At 44.4% G+C, this 27,056-nt stretch overlaps 1 protein-coding gene across 19 annotated transcripts in view; it reads left to right on the top strand.

The window, feature by feature from the left end:
• Positions 1-27,056, top strand: part of CAMK2G (calcium/calmodulin dependent protein kinase II gamma) — a 543,897-nt gene that overhangs the window by 297,852 nt on the left and 218,989 nt on the right. For all 19 annotated transcript variants that reach the window (XM_033940484.1, XM_033940503.1, XM_033940486.1 and 16 more), the window contains one exon: positions 7,241-7,313. In XM_033940484.1, the coding sequence (XP_033796375.1) occupies positions 7,241-7,313 (73 nt within the window). The remainder of the gene's footprint in view (positions 1-7,240; positions 7,314-27,056) is intronic.

The raw sequence follows: 27,056 nt of genomic DNA, 5'->3' as shown, positions 1-27,056 counted from the left end.
CAGTGTTTGGTGATGGGCTCTGCGCCCAATTTTGGGCATGAGAATTTACATCAGCTGGTGTAAATTCTCATATCTAAATTAGGCATGGATTCCCCAAATTCTGTAACACTATACACAAATTCCAGGAACACTCCTGATCCTTGCTCCTCCCATGACTTGTGCCCCTTTTTCAGATCCACATATAAAATTCATGCCCAGAGCCTAAAGATGTGTGTGCAAATTTTAATTAATGCCAATTAGCACTGATAATTGATTATGAGCATCCAATTATTAGTGCTTACCGCCTCACCGCATACACTTATGCCGACAATATTCAGATTATCTATCCCGCTGATGCATCCAATCCAGATGACATCAATCTTGTCAACTTAAAACTCAATAAGATCAGCCAATGGCTTTGTGATAACACGCTCTCACTAAATATCTCTAAAACCAATTGTCTTCTTTTTCCTTGGAAAGAAAATCTTCACTTAACATCCCCAATAATTATCAATAGCACACCGCTAAATTTCGTTAGCTCTATCAAAATCCTTTTGTAGAATCACGCCTAAGAGGATAGGCGCTTATCTCACAATTTAATTTTTTAAAATCTGATTGATTGATAATGAAACTGTAAAGGTGCAAGAGTATCACGTTCAGTGAGAATGAGTGTTTTGCCACTTTAAGTGACTACTGTGGTTTTATGGCGGTTTGAATGAACACTGATTTGTACAACGCAGTCCTGTGCATTTTTCTTTGATTTTATATGTACCCCTGAGGCAGGCTCTTAAGCCGAAACACAGACCATGTCAGGGCTACTTTTAACAATAATTACATTACATTTATAAATCATCTTCTGTGTTGATTCCCAGTTAATATGTACAGATCCACCCCTATGTTTTTGATTTTGCAAGAGTATCTAGAGCATTTTTGAAATTAGTGGTCCATAAGGAAGATTGGTTGTGAGCCCACAGGATAGAGAGGATGAGGGCATTGTCTACAGAAATAGAGAATGTTGGGAGAGGAGAGGTGGGTTTAGGAGGAAAGATAAGAATCTCAGTCTTGGCCATGTTTAAGTTTAGATGGTAGTGAGACATCCAGGTAATGATGTCAGATAGGCAGGCTGAGACTTGGGCCTGAATGTCTGTAGAGATTTCAGGTGTAGAGACGTAGATCCATGAATCATCAGCATAGAGGTGATACTGAAAACCATGGGAGCAGATTAGAGCACGAAGGGAAGAAGTATAGATGGAAAAAAGTAGTAGCTCCAGGACTGAGCCTTGAGGTACACTGACCAATAGCGGGATGGTTTTTGAGGAGGATCCACAAGAGCAACTCCCTCACCTCTACGGGAGGGATGATTGCATATTTGATAGCAGTAACTGGAAGGAATTGCTTGGTTTAGGCAAGCTGCATTGGAGTTATGAAGCCAAGTTTCTGTAAGACAGCAAAAGTTTGGATTATGAGCCAAAATTAAATCTTAGATGATATTTATTTCAAATGGCACAGCAATTAACGGAGCAGAGAGTGAGTTAGAAACAGTAGGTGGCAGAATAGAAAGAGAAGTGTATAGAAACGAGTCACGTATCTTAACCTGCCTAGGAGTAAACTGATAGAGAATAGGTCAATGGCCCCATTGGATAAGAGTGGCTTGGAAGACACACATAATCCGAAATAAAAATAAAATCAGGCCAAGAGAATGCATGATAATAACGCAAAAGCGAAGAATTAGAAAAAGAATGCATACTGAAATTGCACACAAAGATTGCACAAAGTAACGCACCTTAAGCGCGTGTGGTTCTGCTGTTAGAGTCAAATATATGGGCACTAACAATATGATGTCACTTCGGTAAAGCATCGGGAAGCCAGGAAACTAAACCGTTCGAGGTAGATTACAAGTGAGCTGGAACAGCCGAGGATCTGGAAAACACAGCAGTATAGACAAAGACAAGCAAAGACAAAAACAACCCCTTAAAAATTAGAGGACACATTCGCTTTTTTTTACCAAACCTCAGACACCATTTAACCCACACAAAGGGTCCTCCCCCTGCTGTGTGTATTCGTCCCTTTCCTTCCCCATACCTTTTTTTTTACTTCTCCGGCGCGAGCAACATTGCTGCCTGCATCGGCATCAGTGCTCTCTCTGACATCACTTCCAGGTCCCACGCTTAGGAAGTGATGTCAAAGGGCAAACCAATACCAATGCAGTGGGGGGGGGGGGGTCCACCACCACCACCACCACCACCACCCCTGGTTCTTCTCACCTTCGCTACGCCACTGATAAGACCTTGAGAGAGGATTGTGTAGACCATAGCATGAATATAGGGACCTAGTACAGATGTGTGACACTTAAGAATGGTGGTGAGGATTGAATCAAGGGTTGGCTTCATACCCTGCAGTCTATGCATCTGAAACCACTGTGAAGAGAGCAGGGGGATGGAAACTGATCAGTGAGCTGGTGGTAGTGGGGGGGGGGGAGGGAAATTCTGTGTTTTTTGTGGGAAAGGTATATAGGGACAGACTTGAAGATCTCAATATGTATACTTTAGAGCAGGGGTGTCCAACCTGTGGCCCAAGGGCCGCATACGGCCCTATGAAGTATTTTGTGCAGCCCCGGTCAAGGGTGATGCAGTGTTTTCCTCTGCTGCCTCCGGGTGTTTACCGTCTTGCCGGCTAACTCCTCTGTCATGCTGCAGCATTTGCACGTTTGTGCAGCCCCAGAAACATTTTTTTCGGCCAATGCGGCCCAGGGAAGCCAAAAGGTTGGACACCCCTGCTTTAGAGGAAAGGCAGGAGAGGGGAGATATGATAGAGACGTTTAAATACCTAGGTGGTGTAAATGTGCATGAGTTAAGTCTCTTTCAATTGAAAGGAAACTCTGGAATGAGAGGGCATAGGCTGAAGTTAAGAAGTTATAGGCTCAGGAGTAATCTAAGGAAATACTTTTTTACAGAAAGGGTGGTAGATGCGTGGAACAGTCTCCCGGATGAAGTGTTGGAGACAAGAGACTGTGTCTGAATTCAAGAAGGCGTGGGATAGGCACTTGGGATCTCTCAGAGAGAGAAAGAGATAATGGTTACTGCGGATGGGCCATTTGGCCTTTATCTAACACCATGCTTCTGTGTTTCTATTCTATGTGTTTGTGGCTATAGGACTGATGGGTACCATGGACTCACAAAGAGTGGATAGTTCAGCTGAGAAATAGGTGTCTAGTGTTTAGGCAGATGGTGGGGAGGCAAACATGGTGACTGGAGTAGAAATAGTGTTGAGGATCTTGAGGCTAAAATAAAGAGCAGCAGTATTGGGGGCCCTGCTAATATACTGTGAGTAATAGTCTTTGCTTGCTTTAGTAATGGAAGATTTGTAGATACGGACCCGTTTTTTGTAGAGAGCAAGAGAATCAAGGCTACAATGATATTTCCAGTGTTATTTTTTAAAGATGGTTTAAACCAGGGATCTCAAAGTCCCTCTTTGAGGGCCGAAATCCAGTCGGGTTTTCAGGATTTCCCCAAAGAATATGCATTGAAAGCAGTGCATGCACATAGATCTCATGCATATTCATTGGGGAAATCCTGAAAACCTGACTGGATTGCGGCCCTCGAGGAGGGACTTTGAGACCCCTGGTTTAAACCATGGTGTGTTTGTTCTGATGAAATGGAAGCTGGGAAGAAGTGGAGCAACTGTATCAAATACTTTAGTGAGAAATGTGTCCCATTTTGTAACTTGCCCATCAGTGGTGAGTTTAGAGAAGTCATGGTCTTAGAAATGTAGAGTTGATTTGAGGGATTCAGAAGTCAATTTGGTAAGGTCCCGAGAAAAGTGAATTAGGGATTGTGGGCATGCAGGGTTCAGAGATTTGCTAAGACAAAAGACAGCAAGCTGTGATCAGTTCAGGGATAGGGTTGTATTAAAAGGCAGGAGAGATTTATATTTGAATAAAATTGGCAAAGAATTGTATCTAGCCTAAAACCCTGATTGGCTCAGGATAGAAGAGGAAGGCCCACTATTTTGAAGAGGCAGGCCTGCCTGCAGGAGGGAGTGACCAACTCCTGCTGGCCTTCCAAATAAGATACAGATAGGTAGGGATGGAAGGGGGGGTCATTGTGTCAGGGATTGTACAACCAGCCAAGTGTTAAGGAGGAAGGAGGTTCAGCTCCTTGAGCAATTGGGGGGTGGGGGGGAGGTTCTTTGAGGGAGGCTCGGCCCAGCTTATCCCATCCTACTAGACGACTAGCAATTTTTTGGCAAGTGCTGGTGAGGATTGGCAGGGGCTTCACATCAGCTGATTCACAGCTTCCCCTGCCAGCGGAGCTGCAATCAGCTGATCGGGGCTTCCCCTGCCAGCTCCTTATTCGGAACCCACAGGTCAGCTGATTGTGGCTCCGGAACTTGCAGGAGAAACCACGAATCAGCTGGGAGGGAAGGAGAACGGGTATGTGTGTGGAGGGGCGTGGTTTAAAGGAGGAGGAGATGTGCTAGCGATTGCTCTTCTGAGCAAGTGCCAGGCACAGTTTCTCTCCCATTTACCAGCGCTGCTCCACACGACTAATGTGCATATCATTTGCATGCTATTCATGCTGACCATAATCCATTGGGGAAAAATCACTCCTGCCTTGATAATTTTTACCATGCCGTTGAAGCATTGTGCATTGGGCCCTTAATTGTCTAGTCGATTTTCCCTGAGTAGTAAATACTATCCTGTTGCTCATGCAAGCTCTGAAGAGATAAATCCCAGCCTTCCTGCCAAACAGCTTTGTCCTTCACAGTTACCACAGTTACTGAGGAAGGAAGATAGTTCAGTAGCAGATTTTATCCTCCTTGCATAGTCACAGATTATGGAAAGTCAGATGGGGAAGGTGTTTCAGCATAAAAGTATCAGAGAGGCTACTCTTAGCTGCCACCTAGTGGCTGTACCTAACATGCATGTGCTTGATTTTACACTGAGCTTAGTTCATGCATAGGACCATTTCCTACTGCTTTCAGAACCCAACATGTCTCTGTCCCTGTTTGAAAGGTTGAGACTGCTGCTTCTGTAGCATCTCCAAGTCTGGGATTGGAACTTGCATTTCCCTCTCAACCGCATGCAGTACTTCTCTAGGAACCTTTGCTGTTTCTGATGCCTGAGTGAAGTTTGTGAATATTTTGCAAAGCCTGACTATGCAGACATCATTTCTATAATAATCAGAGAAGACTCCTCCCTTGTAAATATAAATATTCTTCAGAGAAAGCTTTACATATGGTAGGATTTAGCTCAGAGACATGGAGGGGCAATAAAGGGGTGGACCCCCAACCACCTCACCACCCAATCATCACTTAGTCCTCTGCACTTTTTAGCTTTTTCTATACTTATTCTTTATATCAATTTTTTAAATAGTGAAAAATGTTTCATCAATATCACTTATAAAATAAATCACTTAGCTATGTAGCGGTTCTTTGGTTTCAACGTGAACACGTTTCAATTTCTGCATCAGGAAACCAAATAACTAATCTTTGAACCTCGCTTCATACCAAGCAGCAGGACTTTAACATTTTTCACTATTTAAAAAATTGATAAAAATAAGTATAAAAAAAGCTAAAAAGTGTGGAGAACTAAGTGATGATTAGGTGGTGAGGTGGTTGGGGGTCCGCCCCCTTTATTGTCCCTCCATGTCTCTGAGCTAAATCCTACCATATGTAAAGCTTTCTCTGAAGAGTATTTATATTTACAAGGGAGGGGTCTTCTCTGATTTTTATATCATACCTTTTACTCCCTCATTGTTATACTTTTTTGGTATTGTGTTCCCGATATTGTTTTGACGACATCATTTCTATGCCATTTTACTAAGCTAGCAGAATTTGTTGTGCTTTCTTACACTTTCTACCATCCTAAAAGCAGTCAGATTTGCCAATGATTGCTCACTGTAGCAGGAGACTGCTTACTGGTGGTGGATTTTGTTCCCATAAAATGCTAGAAACGGAGTGTTAAGGCTGCCTTTGGATTCTCTGTAACCAAGTTCCCCCAAAATGGCTCAACTGCATTTAGAAATAGATTGCATTACTTTCCCCATCTGCTTTTGGCTTTCTGGCATTTTCCTGCTTTGTTTCTCTCTCCCTCCCTCTCTATTTTTCTCTGACTGCAATTTAAATGGAGAATTTGGTAGTGCTGGAATTGCTCACTGTTCCATGTTAGCTGTATGGAGTATGTCTATGTGATGCCTCCTGTGTGCTCTGTGATATAAGCTTGTGCATCCATTAAAGGTGATAACAGGCACAGATGGCATGTGGGATGATTGAAGTTTAGAGTACTGTATTTTTTAAATTTTTGTTGCCCACCTCAGCAGTTTCTCTACCTGAACAGACAGTGAGGCTTGTGGGCTGATGTGTGTAATATGTATTGCAGATAATACATTTAAAGGTGGTTGCCAAATGATTGTCTTCCCAGATCGTTCTACTTTTCCCTCACTACCTACTTTTAGGGGGTCTTTGACGTTGGATGAGTCCAGCTGTTTCTGCAAGCTTGTGTATCACCCCAACCCTCTGCAGACAAAGGAAAGCAACTTGTGGCTCTAAGGGGGGGGGGGAGAGATCCAGAGCCCTTCTCTGTGGGAATCGGAGACCAGTTTATTCTAAAACCTTGTTGCACCTGTTGCTAAGCAACAAGTTCCACACTGGGCTGCAGCAACTTTTGAGTGTGTTTTGAAGAGGAGAAAAAACGAGGGCTGTGTGCACGTACTGCAGACTTACATTTGAGGTCACAATGACTCTTTTCTTTCCCACACCCTAACTCTCTCCTTGCATGACATAAAGTGCAGCAGAGTACAATTTCTTCAATAGTTACAAATATTAAAAGTAGAAATAATTTTTTTTAATTGCTCAAAACTTTACATCTCAATGCAGCCAGGAGCTCTTGGATCTCTCTTGTTACTTCAGTAAGTGCCCCCCCCAAAAAATTAATTGAAGCAGAATTAACTCTGAAAATGCTGGATATGATTTAACAACCTGGACCCTTCTGTAATATTTCCATTCACTGTTTTCTTTCTTTATTTGTGCTAAGACAAAAGACCAATTTGAAGAGCCTTGATTTGTCCTCCATTTTGTCTTACGTACTAATCCATTCACTCTCTTTGGAGCTTGCAGAGAAAGGCTTTCTTAAGGGCAATGAGATGGGGGTGAAGCGGGAACAGTAAATTTATGTGTGTATTTATGCTGAAACCTGGGAATTATGATAGGAGAAAAGTGTCTAATTCCTATTTTCTTTTGATATTTTTTTTTTTCCCCCCAGTCACTGCATCCACCAGATTTTGGAGAGCGTGAATCACATTCACCAGCATGACATTGTGCACAGGGATCTGAAGGTAATGTCTGGGAAAGGACTCTGAGGTGGCAGACACTGTCAGAAGAGTGCTTAGCACATGGTTGGAATGCATTTTAAGTAGAAGCAAAGGGTCTGTAGTGCCATGCTTGTGATCTGAATTATTACTGACTTAGAAGTAATCTGGTTGGTGGGACTGAATACTCAGTTCTGATAGCCATTGATGGCTACAGGCAAATGAGTCAGATGGAGATCTGGTTGGGTACGGTTACCATATTTGTAGAAGTAAAAAAAGAGGATACATGACCTCGCCCCAGTCCCGCCCCCCACACAAGCCTCATCTCATCTCCTCTCCTTCGCTGAGCTCAGGGCCACATCTGGAGTGCCTCCGAGCGCACACATATGCGATGTACTGATGTTGCATGTGTGATGTCATTGCATTGTATTTTTGCATGCTCGGGGTCCCGAGCACTACCAGAGCTAGGGCCTTTCAAAACCCAGACAAACTGCTGGATTTTCAAAATCCATACATCTGGTAACCTTATGGTTAGGGAATAGGCCAGGTTTGCTGCATTCTAAGGCATATGCCTGGTTTCTTGTATTTGAGAGAAAATCGGGTTAAAACAAACAAAAAATAAAACAGTAATTCTCTCTCTGCCCCTTCCCTTAAGCTGTTGAGTTTTGTTATTCACTTTCTAGCCCAGGTTTCATTGTAAGGAATGTGTTTTAAGGCAGGGGTACACAATTCTGGTCCTCAAGAGACCCAGACAGCTTAGGTTTTCATTAACTTCCCAATGAATGTACCTCTGGTATGCAAATCTGTCTTGTGCGTATTCATTATGGATGACCTGCCCAGGTCTCTTGAGAATTGGAATTGCCTACCCCTGATCTAGGGACGAAAGCAGGTGATTATGGGTGGGAAACCGCAAAAAAGTAAAAGTTTGGGGGGGAAATTGAGGGGAAGGGAATGGGTAATATTTTTAAAATATGTCAAACATTAAACTGATTCCTTCCTTCAGCTGAGCAGAGCTGAAGACTGAATATGGTATTGGTAGTGAATGTGTACATATAAGGCCTGGGTGTATTTTTAAAGCCTGCCCTTTTTAATATAAAAATCAGCAGATCTCCAAAATGTGATGTTTGAGGTCAGTGAAACTCAATTATTGAGTCTGGTACGTTCTGGAAAATTATGAAATGCACATTAATACCTCCTTAAAAACATCATTTTTTAAAATAATATTTCTGTATTAATGAATTGTAGAAGGGCACTCAGTCAGGGTGTAGCTACAATGAAGAGGAAAGGTGGAAGATTAGAGGGTAGGCCACCTTGGCAGTGTGAATCCCTCCAGTTACACTGTATTCAGGTTCTTAGTCACCAACTGGTTCTGCAGCCTGCCAGTGAAATGTTTTTGTTAGGGTATTAGAAGATCTGGCATGGGAAAGCTTTGACTGATTAACAAAGCTGTTACTGTAGAGGTTTTCTTTGCATATTGAGATCTGGCACTGCTGCCATGGCATTGAATAGCTTTGTTTGGATATTTAGGAGTTCTGGCACTGCAGCCTGACCATGGAGGATCTCCATTGGAATATTGCGGTCAGGTTGTTCATTCCCAGCTGGTTCCTAGCAAATGCAGTGTCTATGCATCGTTAAAAGGCTGGCATAATCCTGAAGTGTGCTAAACAGTATCTAGTGATATCACGTAATTGCATAGTAAATGACAGTGGACGAAGACCTCTGTGGTCCATCCGGTCTGTCCATCAAGGTTGCCAGAGTAGTATCTGCTGCTTCGTGCAGCTTATACCCCCTCTGTGCTTGTTTAAAGTGAATATCGCCTTGCAATCTGATAGTGATTTAAACCTCTGGGGAAAAAATTTTATTCTGTTGCTTGAAGCAGTGTAAGTGCGCCTGATGCGAAACAGAAAAATTAAGGAGTGATGTTCAATGTGCTTATTGTAAATCACCAATAATATATCAAATTTTAATTTTTTTAACATTAGTATTTAAAAAAAAAATAGTTTGGCATTCAAAATGATCTTAGAAATACACATCTGTCTCATTTCAAGCATGAGTTGCACATATGATTAAAAATAAAAAAAAGATAAAGACCTATAAGAAAGTGGGCAAAACAATTAACCCCAAGTTGTCTGTACCTCAGTCAGTCTTCTACTCAGAAAACATATTAGCTTTCTTTGACTTAATAGACCTCTCCTAGTCCTGCATGTTTTACTGATACATCATATGTGAGATGTCTTTGTATTTCTGCTGCAGGGCTTTTCCAGGGGTCTGGACTGGATACTGCTTACTTTTGTTGGGTTTTGCTCCCACCCCCCACCCACATCTCCACTCCACGTCCCGCCCCCCTCTACCTGCATGAGCAACAAGCGATATTGGATGGCATTCACACATGCGCGGGTGTGACGTCACTGTGTTGTATGCGCGAATGCTGTCCCGATGTCGCTCGTTGCCAGAAGCTTTTCAAAACCCAGACAAAGAGCCGGGTTTTGAAAAGCCGTCCAGGGAAATCCTAACGTCTGGTAACCCTATCTGTATGTTGTCCCTCGACAGCGTCGTAAGTAAATTATTGGATTTCTTTAATCTTAGTTGTGAAACTCCTAGCAGTGTTATGACTCCCTTTCACCGCTCCTATATGATATAAAATTACCATATTCACTATGTACAGTATATTATGTTTCAAACTAATGTGATCCCTTTTATTTTTCTCTATAACAAAAAAAAAAAAAATGGCTGGGCGAGTAATAATAAAACTTGGTTCACAAATAGGCCTATGATAGAGCTGTAAAATGATCATGCATAGCTACTATAGAGAGAGCAAAGCAAAATACCCAGAGTGGCTCAGTGGTAGGGGCAACCTGCTGTGCCACTCTTCTTTATATTTCTTCTGGCCCGCAGGTCAGGCATGCTCTCTCACTTCACTGTCCCACTCCTCCTGATGGTCTAGTAACCTTCCCTCTACGTCAGGGATCTCAAAGTCCCTCCTTGAGGGCCGCAATCCAGTCGGGTTTTCAGGATTTCCCCAGTGAATATGCATTGAAAGCAGTGCATGCACATAGATCTCATGCATATTCATTGGGGAAATCCTGAAAACCTGTCTGGATTGCGGCCCTCAAGGAGGGACTTTGAGACCCCTGCTCTATGTCGCAACCCAGCAAGCTTATGTCTGCACTCAGGAAAAGATTCTCAAAACTTGCCTGGCGAGTCGATGATGTACCTGTAGTGGGAACGATTTTTATTTTACAAGCAATTCTCAACATAATAGCATGCAAATTATATGCGCACTATTTGTGCGGAGAATCGCCGGTAAACAATGGGAGGAACTGTGCCTAGTGATTGCTCAGAAGAGCATTCATGAAGCACAGCTCCTCCCTTCTGTCAAAGCTGCTCTCCCTGCCCCCAAATAACTGAGCCACAAATGGCAGGGAGAGCAGCAGAAATAAAAAGTCCCCCCCCAAATACCCTATACATCCCCAGAAGGAGGGATGCCCCCTCCTACCCAAGGATGATAGAGAATCGCCTGGAGTGTTCCTTTAAATATCGATAAGCCCTTTTTACTACTATTTTAATATTAATGACCTACATTTGCATGGCAGAGTCAGAGACTACTACGAAGCTCAGAAAAGGCCATGCTGATAATCGGCCAGTAAAATGCTGGCACATTAAACCAGCTGGAACCGGTTTAGCAACCATTGTTAAGGACACAGTAACTTTTGAGAATCCTCCTCTTAGTGCAGTGATTTGGAACCAGAGACACTGCTTCTGATCAGAAGTCCCTGCAGCCTTCCTTCTAGTGCATCCTACCCACAGGAAGCTGCATCAGAAGAGGAGGGACACAGTGAAGACTGAGGGTGTGTTGATCAATAGCAGCATGTCTTTATCTGCATCGCTACTCTTGGTACCAACATATGTTCCCTCTAAGCTGAGCACATGAGCAATTGCTCATACATTTTTGGAGACTTGCTCACAGATTTTATATGGTCGTTCATTTCCAGACTCATGGTAACAATTGTTAATAATGTAATGGAAATTTTTTCGCTTATATCAACTAAGCCCTTCGCTTTTGAAGAAAAACATTTGCTTATGCCAAGTCAGACCTTGGGAGCATTGGTATCAACTGTAAGGGGGGAGGGTGTTAAGCAAGGTAGAAGGAAAGATATTGGACCAGCTTGATGGGAAGAAACATAGTGTTCTGGACCTGCAAGGGGTAGAGAGTGTATAAGATGTGCTAGACCCATGGGAATGGGGTGTATGAGAGAGAGACATGTAGACTTGATGGGGCAGGGAAGAAAGGGGAGAGATTCCAAACTCCTTGGGAAAAGGGAGTTAGAGGGAAGTGAGGGCGAGGCTAGGTGGGAGAGAAGAATAGAGATGTTGGATTGGTGGTAGCAGAGAGAAAAGATAGACTGGAACCTTGGGTGAGTGGAAATGCTGGACCAGTGGAAGGAGAAAGGGAACAAGATGCTGGCCCCAAGGTAGGGTGTGCAGGAGGAGAGGAAAAGAGAGGAGACAAGCTGAGTAAAGGGAGGCACAAGGACACGGAAGAGAGATGCAGGGTAGAGAATGACACGGTGACAAAATTCATCACCGTTCCCCGTCCCCGCGGATAACCGCGGGAAACCATTTTCATGTCATTCTTTAAGGAGAGAGGGAAGAATCAGAGTATGAATGGCCACAATCACTGACCTGCAAGCTTTGCTTTGAAGAATGCTGGTGTAGAAGGACCAAGGTTGAAATAGACACTAGAAAATGACATGGGATTATTTCCCGCGGTTATCCGCGGGGACGGGAACGGTGATGAATTTTGTCACCGTGTCATTCTCTAATGCAGGGCATGGAGGGAGCATAGAAGACAGGGACACTGGGTATTGACAGAGCTTATAATCTATTCAAGACAAACAAGTTGAATGAGGAATTAGGGGAGTTTCATTTATAATAGGAATGATTAACACAACATGGGTTTAGAACAGGATTTCTCAAACCTATACTGGGGACCCCATAAACAGTCAGGTTTCATGTATTCATAGTGAATATGCATGTAGAGAGATGTGAATGAGGGGTGTGGGGAACCCTTGGGGGGGGGGTGTGGGTCCCCAACGGCAGGAGTGAATGGGCATCGCAGCTCTTCCTGCCAGCTGAGCCTATCCCGGCAAGGGGAGCCTCTGGCAGGAAGAGTAGCAACCTTTGGGTATGTTTTTGTTTGGGGTTTAAAAAAAAAACCAAAAAAACTTTTGACATGAAGGAGGAGCTGTACTTAGCAATTACTCATCTGAGCAAATGCTAGTCACGGTCTCCCCCCCCCTTTACCGTCGATTCTCTGCACAAATAGCGTGCATATATTTTGCATGCTATTATGCTGAGAATCGCCTGTAAAAAGTAAAATCACTCCCACTATGGCCACTACATAATGTTTCTCAACTCGGTCCTGGAGTACCCCCTTGCCAGTCATTTTCAAGATAGCCACAATGAATATGCATGAAAGAAATTAGCCTATAATGGAGGCAGTGTATGCCTTAGGGTAAGTGGGGATGGATGGACCCGCTATGCCTACGGCCTGATTGGTCCAGGCTTTTAAAGGTTAGTTGGGGGGAGGTTAGGGGGGTGGTAACGTGGGGGGGTCCGGAGGGGGTGCGGCGTTCTGGCAGGAGGGGTTTGGTACCCTCCTACCGGCGATCGGACAGGCGGCTGCTATATTTATCACGGCAGGAAGATCCCTTGCCGCGATAAGTGTAGCGACCACGTCTACTCTAACCCGATTCTCTAACTGGCGTCTGTTACATGGATGCCGGTTGCAGAATCGGGGTTAGTGTAGGCCCGATTCTGTATAGACACCCCTCCCGGGCGTCCTATACAGAATCAGGGCCTTAGAGTTGTATATTTTGGTTCACTGATACCTTCCCCTTAGAATATTGTTCTTTCAGGGTTCTTTTTAAATTTCACATTTCATGTTTATTTGATACACCGCCTGTTGGTAAGCCAGGTTTACAATATATATATGAGGGTTGATTCATAAGTCATTGCAACTATTTTTTTCTCTCGAAAATGTACCAACACTGGAAATCTAATATATACGTTTGAAACTGTGTGACATGTACTTCTTAATGTCGCTACTAGATGAGAGCTGAGTGCAGGCATCTCTGGTAGGGGGAAAAGCAAAAAAGAAAAAGACATTTGAAATCATTTTATTATGGCATGTAGTGTACAACATGAACAACAAAGTACAAGTGCAAACTATTTAACTGGTAACATTCTTCAGTAAAGTCTCCTGGCTTGTCTTGTATGTCATCCAGTGTGCAAGGGACACACTGTGAATGCACAGTATTACAAGTAATTTCTGCAGTACCACATTCATTGTGCAGGACAGGAGAAATGGCCAGAACTATTGCACAACACCACAATCCTACATGACAACAGTTACAAGCCAGTTTCGTGAGACAGCTAACATTTATTACTTATTTGTTAATAAAATTATGATTTCAAATGTCATGTTTTTTTGCTTCTCCCCTACCAGAGACTGCTGCATTCATCTCAACTGGTGGCAACATTAAGAACTAAATATCACACACTTTCAAATGTATATACAGTATTAGATTTCCAATGTTGGCGCATTTTTGAGAGAAAAAAATAGTTGCCATGACTTATGAATCAACCCTCATGTGTACAATATCAAAAGACTGAATGAGTTTTAGGGTTTTTCTGTTCATGTAAAAATATTTCCCCTGGTGAGTTAGTGGAGCTGACAGAGATTGAGAAAACAACAGGGTTTTGAACCCCTTCCTAGCCTAATCCTCTCTGCAGATCATCAATGTCCAAACTAATCTAATCTTCAGTTTCTGGGTCACATTTCGTTTAGGAGTTGCAACAATGAAATATAAAGTAAGCAGGATACTATGAGGTAGTTACCAAAGATAGGAGATGTAGTAATCATTCGACAGTGGGAAACATTGCACTGTCATTCGAATTAAAGTATAGCAGTTTGAAGTTCAATACTAGTAGATTGAGTTAGATATTAGTAGATTGGTGCAATTATACAATATAGAGTTTATATCATGTAGAGTTTTTGGGGAGGGAGTTCTTGTGGTTTCTGGAAGGATGAAATGTTGTGTAGGTTGCTGTGGAAGAGCATACTTGTTAAGTATCGATGGAATATATATCTTCTCATAAAGGAACGTCTTCAGTTTCTTTTGAAATCTGGGGTAGTTTGGATCTGTCTTGATAATTATTGGAAGATTGTTCCAGGTCTTCGTGCTGAGGTAGGTGAGTAGTGAGTTAAATATGCCCTTGTATTTTACACCTTTGAGAGAGGGAAGGATTCATTGAAATGTTTTAAGCTTTCTGGCTGATATTGACCGGGAGTTTACGAAAAGGTTTATAAGTGGCTCTGCGGAGTTTGCATACAGGATGTGAAATATTGCACATGATAGTTTGAAGGTGATGCAAGCATTAATAGGTAGCCAGTGCAGTCTACTATAGTAAGATTAGATGGAATCATATTTTTTCTGTTTGAATATTAGTCTTATTGCTGTATTTTGTATCAGTTGTAGTTTGTGCATGAGGGTAGAGTTAATGCCAGCAAAGAGAGAGAAATATAGTAGTCCAGGGGTGCCCACACTTTTTTGGCTTGCGAGCTACTTTTAAAATGACCAAGTCAAAATGATCTACTAACAATAAAAATACTAAACATATACCGCTTCTTTTACTACGGTGTGCTAGCCGATTTAGTGCTCACTAAGTGTTAATGCGCCCATTATATTCTATGGACTCGTTAGCATTTAGTGTACGCTAAATCGGCAAGCGTGCCTTAGTAAAAGACCCATATATATATATATCCTATATAATAAAACGCTAGCCGCACATGCGCACTCAGACCTGCGTGATCTGTGATCCCTGATCTGTGATCCATAGGTCCGTGGTCAGAGTGCGTATGTGGCGGCCAGATCGGGAAAGCAAAGCACAGCACAGCCGGCGACTCCCCCCTCCCACCCTCACTCACCGCCAAAACCACCACCGCCAAAGATTTCCATGAAGAAGCCCTGCAGCAGCCAACAGATCCGACTGGGAACTGGACTCTGATCCAGCAGAGAGTTGCAGCCATATTGTTCTCACCGACAGGAGAAAAATTGTGGGAAACTGAAACAGCCACCGAGGAGGCAGAAGTGCCAGAATCCTGCAAACTCATTACCAATTCAGTCGCATGGAAATCTGATGGTCCCGCAAATCTCAACATACTGTCTGACTCAGAGGGAGCCAGAAAACAATGAGTACACTGTCCCAATGCTACTCTATGCCCCATAGTGAGAGCAGCACTTTACTGCTTCAACCACCGTTAGCAACTAAAATTGAACCTAAAAATAAATGAAACCTGACAAGACAAGAGAATTTACGGAGTGCTCATCTCAGAAACTGCTGCACAAACTGGGTCTGTCAGTTTCTGTAAACAACAGAACCTAACCCTGAGGAAGTAGTGTAGGCAGAACTCTCTCCTAAATATAGCCACAGCAGCCTTAAACTACTTACTCTCAAGTTCCTGTCTTTTTAAACCTGTGGGGATGGCAGGGCTTCACCCGCGTTTAAATTGAGAAAAGCGCTGCAATGCGCTAACACTGGCTTTGCCGTCTTCTGTCCACTGCGGCCCGCCCTCTCTGACTACTTCCTGTTTCCGCTAGGGTTGGCCGCAGTGGATAGAAGACGCCAAAGTCAGCGGTAGGGCGGTGTAGCGCTTTTCTCTCCATTTAAACGCGGCGGCTGGGAAGGGGGCGGCGGGAAATGCTGCTTCTGCACAGGGAAGTATGTGAGTGTGGGGGAAATGCTGATTCTGCACAGGGAAGGCCAGGAAATGCTGCTGTTGTACAGGGAAGGGTGGGAAATACTGCTTCTGCACAAGGAAGTGTGTGTGTGGGGGGGGGAAGTGCTGCTTCTGCACAGGGAAGTGTGTGTGGGGAAAATGCTGCTGTGTGGGGGAAGTGCTGCTTCTGCACAGGAAAGTGTGTGTGTGGGGGGGAAATGCTGCTTCTGCACAGGGAAGGCCAGGAAATGCTGCTGTTGCACAGGAAAGGGTGGGAAATGCTGCTGCTGCACAGGGAAGTGTGTGTTTGGGGGGGAAGTACTGCTTCTGCACAGGGAAGTGTGTGTGGGGGAAATGCTGCTGTGTGGGGGGAAATGCTGCTTCTGCACAGGGAAGTGTGTGTGTGAGGGGAAATGCTGCTTCTGCACAGGGAAGGCCAGGAAATGCTGCTGCTGCACAGGGAAATGTGTGTGTGGGGAAATGCTGCTTCTTTACAGGGAAGGCCGGGAAATACTACTGCTGTACACGGTAGTGTGTGTGTGGGGGGAAATGCTGCTGCTGCACAGGGAAGGGCAGGAAATGCTGCTGTTGCACAGGGAAGGGTGGGAGGGAAATGCTGCTGCTGCTGCACAGGGAAGTGGAGGGGACGGAGAGGGAAAGGGGGTCTGGGAGCAATCTTTGTTTGCTTTGGGGAGGGAAGACAGAAGGGGGCCATGGAGAGACAGAAAGACAGGCAGGCAGGTAGCGCATTAGAACGAAAGACAGACACACAGAAAGGCAGCAGGCAGGGAGAGAGACAAAAAGAAAGAAAGATAGACAGACAGGGTGCCAGAGAGTGAACCAGAAAGAAAGAAGGACAGACAGCGGGAGGGAGAAAGACAGAAAGAAAGGAAGAGAGAGATGGGCAGGGAGAGACACAGAAAGTAAGAAATAAAGACAGACACACACACATATATTCTAGCACCCGTTAATGTATATATACTAGTCTTTAAGCCCGTTACTTTAACGGGTGCTAGAATATGTGTGTGTGTCTGTCTTTATTTCTTTCTCTCTCTCTCCTTAGCTGCTTTCTTTCTTTCTGTCTTTCTTTTTCCTTGGCTGTCCATCACCACCACTTGCCTGCTCCCCCTGTCCATTGTCCCTTCCTTTTACCTCCCCTGTGTCCACCACTACCTCTTCACTGCTCTCCTTATGCAGCAGCAGCCCTTCTCCCTTTGTTTTACCTCCCCCCTGTCCAGCAGCACCTCTTTCCTTCTCCCCCTGTCCAGCAGTAGGTGTCCCTTCCTTTTTCTCCCCCCTCCTCCTTCTTATCCCTATGATACACTTACCTTGCTCTGCCCCTGATCAGAGGTTCCCGACAGCCGCCCAGTTGCACCCATTGGAAAAGTTCCCTCTGCCGCACCCCGCACCCCTCCTGACGCGACTCCCGCTGTCTTTCTTTCTGTCTTTCTCTGTCCCTGGCCCCCTTTGTCTGTCTGTCTTTCTGTGTATCTCCCTGCCCCTGTGTCTTTCTTCTTTTCTTTCCGTCTCCCTTCCTCCCTCTGTCTGTCCAAAGCAGCAATCCCTCCCCCTCCACCCCACACCAGTTCCCTGTGCAGTAGCATTAGCGTTTCCTATACCCCCTTTCCCTTCCCGCAGTCCCGAGTCCTTTACCGCCCCCCCTTTCCCTTCCCACGGGCCCGACTACAAACCTGGCGATTTAAGCAACGTGTGCAGCAGTCTTCACACGCTGCTTCGGGTCCTTCTACTGCCCTGATGTACTCTGGCACATCCTTGATGACATCATCAGAGACGCGGAAGAGCAAATTAGAGCAGTAGAAGGGCCCGAAGCAGCGTGTGAAGACTGCTGCACACGCTGCTTAAATCGCCAGGTTTGTAGTCGGGCCCGCGGGAAGGGGGGGTGGCAAAGGACTCGTGTTCCGGGCAGTGGAAAGTTGCTGGGCTCATCAGTGGGGGTGCTGAGCGGCCACGATCCCTCTCCTCCCAAACCCCCCCTTCCCCCCCGCTGGAGGAACAGAGATCGGCGGCTGGCTGCGGTCCCGACTTGTGGAGGCGATCGGCGGCTGGTGATGTATAAGCGTGCATGCGCACTCCTGCGACCACAGACCTACTGATCACAGAAGCACGCAAATAGGAGTGCACATGCACGGCTAGCCTTTTATTATATAGGATATAAGGGGATCTTTTACTAAGGCACGCTCCATTCTCCATCCAACATCTCTCTCTGTCCCTCCAGGAGTCCAACTTTTCTTCCTCTTTTCTCTTTTTTTTTTTGAATTCTTTATTTATAATTTTAATAATTGACAATAATTACAAGTCAATAAAAGAAAACATGCAGTGTAAATTGAAATTAAATCAAAATTCCAAACAGCTAAGGAATATCAAAATATACATCGCATTATTAGTCCACAATTTTGGAGACGAGGCTAATGAAAAAGACTGAAATAAGTCATCAAGGCAATTAGTATAAGGCAAAAAGATAGGCGTTTTGAGTGCTCTTGAACCAATATGTTGAGCTTAACAAGAGAACAAGGCAGCTCATGAAGACTCTATCAGAAATAAATTTAGATAAATGCTGTGGATCATAAAATACATATCTATTCCCCCCATATGTCAAAACGCATTTACAGGGATATCTTAGGACAAAGGTCGCCCCTAGCTGAACAGCCTGTGGTCTCAATATTAAGAATTGTTTTCTTCTTTTCTGGGTCGAGCGAGATACATCAGGGTACATCCTAATTATATTTGTCATGAATGGAACATCTCTATGCTTAAAAAACATTTTAAGCAGCCAATCCCTGTCTGAGTCAATTGCAAACTGTACTATTAAGGTAGCAGGGACCTGATTTTCCGTATCCAACCTCTCTAGAAAATGTGTTATCCAAACTATCAACAGATAAATTTGACTCCCCAGTAAAGTTTGCATACCAGATATGGCCTCCCATATGGATTCCATCGTAATCACCTTGGGCCTTTGCAAGGGAACAATCTCAGTTCCAGGAATCCCTGCAATGCCCATTGAACCAGATACCACTTCATTTATCAAAAGAGTTTCTTGGGCTACTGAAATACCTGTAGCCATCAGTGAACTTGAAGAGTCTCCTCGGGCTTGCTGTGAACTCCTCACCGCTTGCTGTGATCTTGGAAGCTCCTCCTCCCCCCCTCCGGGGTTAGTCCTCCCAAACAGAGAGGACAGCAAGAGGGCATCTCGAGCCAGTGAGTCAACAATCGACTCCTCCGTCGCAGCGGGACAGCAAGGCGGTCTTCGCTCATCCGGGGACAGAATGACAGCCTCAAAGGAGAGATCCCGCACCTCAGCCTGTGCAGTCTCTCCAGCCGTGGCACCCTCCGGTTGTAACGTTCGTAAGCCGCGTTCTACAAAGACATCCATCGGACCCAATGGTGCTGCTGCCTCAACGGGGAACACCCGAAGTTTAGACTTTCTTTTTACCATAACTCTAGGAAATCCACACGATGAGCACGACGGCGTCTCCGCAGCTACTCCCAATCCGCCATCTTAGGTAAGCTCCTTCTTCCTCTTTTCTCCACCCCTATTGGCAACATGTCTCCCTCTCTCTTCTGTTATGATCTTACATCTCTCTGTTCTTTCTCAAGGTCTCTCCCCCTCTGTCTCTTCTGTCTGCACCTCCCATAGTCCAACATCTGCCCCCTCTCTTCTGCCTCCCCTTTGTTTCAGGTTTCTCCCTATCTTTATCTTCCTTCTGCGAACATTTTGAGTCCTCCCACCTTTGGACCAGGTCTTTGTCTCTCTCGCTCTCTTTGTCTTCCCCCTCCCCAGGGCCTGGCATCTCTCTCTCCCTGGTTAAGGGTGTTTCCCTTCTCTAACCCTTCTAGTAGTCCAGGATCTGCCCTGTCATCCCCCTCCCTTTTGGTTCAAGTGGCTTTCCTGCCTCTCCTCAAGGTCCTTTTGTCTCCCCCCCGATCCAGCGTCTCTAAGGCAACTCCCATCCCACCAGGCCCTCACGATGGGCACAGTCTTACTCCAACGTGCGGGGCCTTACCTTCGCTACTTCCCTCACCTCCGCTGCTTCCCTCAGACTGGACCCCTCACCTGCGTTCTTCCCTCGGGGCCTAACTACCACAAGTTCAAAGTAATTACGGCAGCCTGCAGAGTGAACATAGCAGGCTGCCGTCGGCATCTGTAGCATGTTTCCTCTGCTAGGTCCCGCACCTCCTCTGATGTCAGGGGTGTGACCGCCTCAGAGGAACGTGCTACAGAGGCTGACAGCAGCATACTGCATTTGCTCTGCAGGCTGCCATAATTACTTTAAAGGTGAGACAGTGTCCATAGGGGAATATGCTAGGGAGAACACTGGCTCTGCGATCTACCGGCGTTGCCTTTACGATCGACCGGTAGATCACGATCGATGTTTTGGGCACCCCTGCAATAGTCTATTTGGGATAGCACAAGTATCTGTGTCAGTGTGGCAAAGTGATGATCATGGAAGAAGGATCTGATTAGTTCTAGTTGTCTCATGCTATAGAAGGTTTTTTTCCCATAGATTGGAGATCATTAGATAGGGTAGAACCGAGTTTAACTCTGAGGACCTTAGAGGTTTTGTCTGTATTTAGAGAGGTTCCTGAGGGTAGTGTAACAGTTGTAGGGATTGTTTGCGAGGTGTTAAACCATAGGGCACTTGCTTTTGTTGTGTTTAGTTTGAGTTTGATTGTAGCCCAGGTATGTATTTTGTCTATGCCATTGAATATTTTTTGAGACACATCATGTTCTTTGTGTTTGATCAAGATAAGCAGGAGGATGTTATCTGTATAAGATGGTAAGCATTTGTTGTTGAAATTAATGTGACCCAAGGAATTCATGAAGAGGTTGTATAGTATTGGGGAAAGTGACAATCCTTGAGTGATGCCGCAGAATACTTTCCAGTTTCTGGAGAATATTCCATTTTTCCAGACAAGGTATTTCCTATTCTGTAGGAAATCCTTGAACCAGCTTAGAACAGTGCCCTCAATTCCTATTTCATTTAGTTTGGCTAAAAATAGGTAGGTAGCAACTTACCTCTGTATATCAGGGCAGAGAAAAATTTAGCCAAATTTAAGGGAAATCTAAAGACTTACCTCTTCCAGGATGCATATGACTCCTAAACAGATCATAATTATAGTCTGAGTTCTTCAATAATTCTAACTGCCTCCCCTTCCTATTGTGGTCTCCCTTTTTTGTATCTTTTTCTTTAAATTTGTAGTTCTCCCAAATTTCCTATCTGTTTATAATAATAATAATAATAACTTTATTTTTCTATACCGCCATAGTCAGGTGACTTCTAGGCGGTTCACACTGTAAGAAGGCTGGACATTCAGCGAATAACAAGGTCACAATACAATACAATAAGTCAACATACAATACAAGACAAAACAATACAATACAATACAATACAATACAATGAGTGTATACAACACAGTACAATATAATACAACGAGTCTAAATATAATACAATACAATAAGTCTAAAGACAACACCATACATAAGTCTAATACAGTATCGTACAATGAGTCTAAATATAATACAATAGTGAAGAGGGGAAAGTGACAGATTGGGGTTCAATGGGTAATGAGTAACTGAGTATTTCTTTAGAACTTCCATTTGAATTGGAGTACTATGGATAGCGAATATCTGAGTACATGAGGGGCATCTTGAGAAAGAAAGAAAGGCGTTTAAAGGGAGGGGAGTCCTAGTGCGGGAGGGGACGATTTTAGTCCGTGAATTTTTCGAATAGGGCGGTTTTGATCGATTTGCGGAATGCACTGTAAGACAGGTTGGGTTCGTTTATGTAGTTTTTCAGCCAAACTTGCTGTCTGTTCGCTTGGAACTTAAAGGTTCTATCCAGGAATGATTTGTATCTGCAGCCCGTAATCTTTGGGTATGCAAATATGTTTTTGTTTCTGGTCGCTCGTGTGGGGTTGTGTAGGATGAAGTGAGTTTGTAGGTATGAAGGTGCTAGTCCCCAGACTTGCTTGAAACAGGTGCAAGCAAATTTGAATAGTATAGTCAAGTGTTTGTTCAGTGGATATCTGTCAATTTTGTCTCCCTCCTTTTAATAAAACGCTTAGAAATCTTGATTTGCATTTAATCAAAATTTTAATAAACTTGAAACTTGGTTGACTTAAGTCAAAGGTGGCTGATATATCAAATTGGAGTAGAACTGCCTGGTGTCCCTTGCTTAAAGTTTGTTTGATTTTGGTTTTTAAGATTAATAGAAGAACTTCTGTGCTATGTTGAGAGTGAAACCTGAACTGTGAGGGATAGAGGCAGGAAAATTTCTTAATATAAGTTAAGAATTGTTTGCAGACATGCACATCTAGAAGTTTAGTAAGTATAGGGATGCCGACAATGAGTCTGTAATTTGAAGGATTTGAAAGATCTGTGTTTTGGGTCTTGGGAATAGGGGTGAGGGCAATATGACCCATTTGAGGTGGTAGTTGGCCAAGGATGCTATTGTGAGTGGATAGTTTGTTTTTTTAGCTGGGAGGCTAATGTCAGATGAAGGTATTCCAAATTTGGTCATTTTATTTATTTTGTACATTGATTATACCACCTCCCAAGTCAATATTGGTGGTTTACAGTAATCGATGTATTGTAAACTGCTTTGGGTGAATCTCTTCTTAAAAAGATGTTTAATAAACCCCAGTAAATAAAGTATGGTTAACGATAATATCTTTCCAATTGTTGGAAGAACTACAAACAAAAGGGAGTGAATAAATTACACAACAGTGAATTATTGGAAGACATGTTAAGCCAGAATAGAAAAGGGGAAAAACAAAAAAATAGAAGAGGAAGATTTACTTATCCCATTTATCTGTATGACCTGTCATGTTGGGAGTAACAGTATTCTCATGCCAAACAATGTTGCACTATTAGTAAATAGCCTTCCCTTCCCTAGGAGAGGAAGGTAGCAAGGACCTTTAATAATATCCTCTATAGCTGTACTATAGCAATTAGGATATGGTCAGTAGGCAAGCAGACACCATATAGTGCAAGGAAGAAGCTAAGTGGCAGGTCTGCGCAGGCTCTTTCTTAATAAATGAAATCAAAGCTTCTCTATGGGCTATGAATTTTATTACATTTTCATTGATTTTATGTTTAAATGATTTTTATTAGTGCCAACAATAAATCAAAGGTACAAGAGTTCAGCCAGATGAACAGTGCTTCATATAACAAGTTTTGAAAAACACCCCCCAACACCCCAGTCCGGAGTCCCCTACACCATTCATAGAAAGGTAAAACAGAAGTTCAGGCATAAATCAACACAATCAACAATTCAAAACATGGCTTCTGGCCACAGGAATCATTATGTTCCAGAAGGGCTCCCAGGTAGCTGTGAAGTAGAGAATGATACGGTGGCTGTTACCCACGAGTAGTCACCCTCCAAAGAGTCCCAATGTATGCAAAAAGTCTAGTCCATAGGCCTGAACAGCTAGACAGGACCACAACATGTGGCCTAAAGTAGCCGAAACTGTAGGCTGAAACTTAGCACAATAGTCCCTATGTGGTGACACATAAATATAAAATGTTAATTTATATTGCATTTCCCAAAAATACATATACTTCCGCAAAGTGGATAATCTGGCCACAGCACTTAATGGTATATCCTCTGGCAACACCATGGCCAGATCTTGAGACCATGATGTTTGGAGCTTAACGTAGTCAGGCAAGGGAGTCTCATCCTTCAAATGTCTATGATGAAATTTGAGGGGAACTTTCATCTGGGATCCGAAGGTTTAGGCCATAGACAATAATTCCTGTCTACTAGAACATAAGTTTTCCTTCTTCAAGGAAGCCACATAATGCTGGATCTGCAGATAGGAAAAGCTATCCACAGAGGTAAGGCCATAGTCCCGACTAGTGCTGCCCGATTCACGATTCGAATCGATTCAATTTTTTTAAAAAATCGGCCTCCCGATTCAATGGCCGACCCTTCCCCCGTGCCTTCCTAAAGCAGGAACTGCAGCGCTGCCTCTTGCTTGAGGAGGGAGGGTCAGTCAGCTTGCCCGCTCTTACCTCCCCCAGCTTCCCCGCTCTTACCTCCTAATAGGGCAGCTTGCAGGCTCGCTGGTGTTATAGCGATCCCTGCAGCTGCCCATGGTCCTCAGCAGCACGTTCTCTCTGCCGCGATCCTGCCCCTGACGTCAGAGCAGGGGCAGGACATAGCAGGAAGAACATACCGATGAGGACCACGGGCAGCTGCAGGGATCGCTATAACACCAGCGAGCCTGCAAGCTGCCCTATTAACGGTAAGGAGGTGGGGAAGGTGCAGGCTTGCAGGAGGAGCAAGCAGCGTTCGTTCCCGGCGGGAGGAGGGTAGGAGAAAATGTGCCTTCACGGCAGGGGGGGGAGCAGCGTTCATTCCTGGCGGGGGGGAGGAGAAAATGTGCCTTCGGGGCAGGGGGAGCAGCGTTCGTTCCCGGCCGGGGGGGGGGGGGGGAGGAGAAAAAGTGCCTTCAAAGCAGTGGGGAAGCAGGCATTTGTTTGTGGGGGGGGAGGAAGCAGGCCTTCTCAGCGGGGAGGAGGAGAGAAAGTGCCTTCCTGGGGGGATCAGGCCTTTGTGGAGGAGAACAGGTCTTCGTGGCGGGGAGCAGGCCTTCAGGGCAGGGAAGCAGGCCTGTGCAGAGGGAGAGGAGGAGTTCCTTTGGTGGTTCATTGTCTTAAGTGCGCGGGCCAGCAATTCAGCGCAAACTTCAGCGAGCCGCAGGAAAACCTTCTTTTAAAGGGCTCCAACGGGGGTATTGGTGGGGAAACCCCCCCCCACGCACACACTTTACTTAATAGTGATTGTGATGGCGTTGGAGGGGATTGGGGGGTTGTAACCCCACATTATACTGGAAACTTAACTTTTTCTCTATTTTTTATGGAAAAAGTTAAGTTTTCAGTATAATGTGGGGGGTTACACCCCCACACCCCCCAACACGTCAGCACGATCCCTATTAAGTAGAGTGTCGGAGCCCTTTAAAAGAAGGTTTTTCTGCAGTGCTGAATTGTCGGCGCTCGTTTATTGGCATGCGTCTGTCTCGTGCGCTTAAGACCCATCACCACTTTGGCGGTGGGGAGGCAGGCCTGTGCAGAGGGAGAAGGAGGAAGGAGTAAGAGAGGGGAGGGGAGATGCCAGACCTGGGGTGAAGTGAAGGGAAGAGAGAGACCAAAAAGAGGGGGAGAAAAGCAGAGGAGAGGTTCTGGACTAATAGGGAGAGGGAGAGAGAAATGCAAGACCACAAGGGGAAGGGTACAAGAGGGACAGATACTGCTCCAAAGTAGGTGGGCAAGGTGCAGAATGGCAGGAGCGATAGTAGGAGAAAGCCTGTACCTGAGGAAGGGGATACAGGAGGTAAGGAAGAGAGAAAGAAGAAGCTGGATATGGGGAGAGATAAGATTCTGGGCATGAAGGGAGCATAGGAACAGGGACACAGAAGAGAGATGCTGGATGAAAAGGGGAGATGGTGGATCTGTGGATGGTGGGATCCATTGCTGCAGCTGCGGGGCGATGGAAATGAAAAAAAGGAAAGATGCCAGACCTCCGGGAGAGGAAAGGGAAACAGAAGGGGAGGACAGAGATGGAAGATGGATGGTTAGCAAGGAGAAAGAAGGAGAGCCTGATCAGAAGACAACCAGACCAACATGGGACCAACAAGATTTGAAAAATGACCAGACAACAAACGGTAGGAAAATAATTTTATTTTCTGTTTTGTGATTACAGTATGTCAGATTTGAAATGTGTATCCTTCCAGAGCTGGTGTTGGACCGCAAACGTGAGCTAGGATTTAATAGAGAGAGGAAAAGTCTTTTTTGTTTATTTTGTTTACACCACAGGAACAGTGTGGGTAGAAGAGGGTGAAGAGGCTATAAAATAAACCCACCAGGATGTTTGGAAAAAACCACCCAATTGGGCAGGAAAATCGATTCAATAGGCTGAATCGAATGAAATTGAATTTTTTTTCCTGAATCGGGCATCACTAGTCCCGACACAATTGCACAAATGATTTCATTGTGCCATAGACCTTCACCAGATGAAATAAAAATTATAACCCCCTTGCCTCCCACTGTGTAAACCGTGAGTCCTCCATACCTAGTAAAAAGTTTTTGTTTCCACAAATAGGCAGAAAGGGGGACTCACGGGCACTAATGCAATGAAACTTGCACACCCATTTCCAAATCTTGCATAAGGGAAGGTCAAACACCCAAAGTTGCACATCAGAAAAGTAAGAGGAGGGTACAGAATGCAAGTAAGCACTAAAATGTTACTTCTGAAAACACGCAAGTTCCAAGGGCGGCGTGTTAGAAAAATCAGAACTACCCCTGAAAAAGTCATTGATATGGCGCATACCACATCCTGCTGTGAGATATCAAAGATTCAACAGGTCCAATCCCCTCCCTTATAATGTGGGTGTGCCACTTGGGAATAGGGTAAGCGAGCGTGGTGTCCCCGCCACAGGAAGCGTTGAATCAGGCATATAAATTTGGTGTCGTCTCATTGCAACAAATAGAGAGGAAGAACTTGAAAAACATAAAGCCAAGTGGGAATAATAATCATGTTCAGTAACGCCACCCTGCCACAAACACAATTTAACAGTTAAAGAATGGAGCAATGGAGTCACACTGGAAGCGTATAATGTGGAAAGATCAGATGGAATGTGTACACCCAGATATTTAAAGGCTTTATCTGCCCACTGTAAAGGAAATGCATCCTCCACCAATGATGAATGGAGGGATAAGATGGTAAAAGCCATCGATTTATCTAAATTATCAGTAAGACCCGAGTAGAACCCATATTCCGCTATACGATCCAAAGCCACCACAAGCGAGCGAGTTGGATTCGTGAGAATAAGCAAATGTTTATGTTTTATTAATAATAATAATAATAATAATAGTTTATATACTGCAGGACCGTGAAGTTCTATGCGGTTTACAATGATTAAAGGTGTTACAGATTGAGTGGAATAAACATAGTTCAGAGTTAGTGAAT

Source organism: Geotrypetes seraphini, chromosome 4, assembly GCF_902459505.1.
Source record: "Geotrypetes seraphini chromosome 4, aGeoSer1.1, whole genome shotgun sequence".
Taxonomy (NCBI): Eukaryota; Metazoa; Chordata; class Amphibia; order Gymnophiona; family Dermophiidae; genus Geotrypetes; species Geotrypetes seraphini.
The sequence above is the reverse complement of the archived record's forward strand: the minus strand, read 5'-3'. Positions and strand labels throughout refer to the sequence as shown.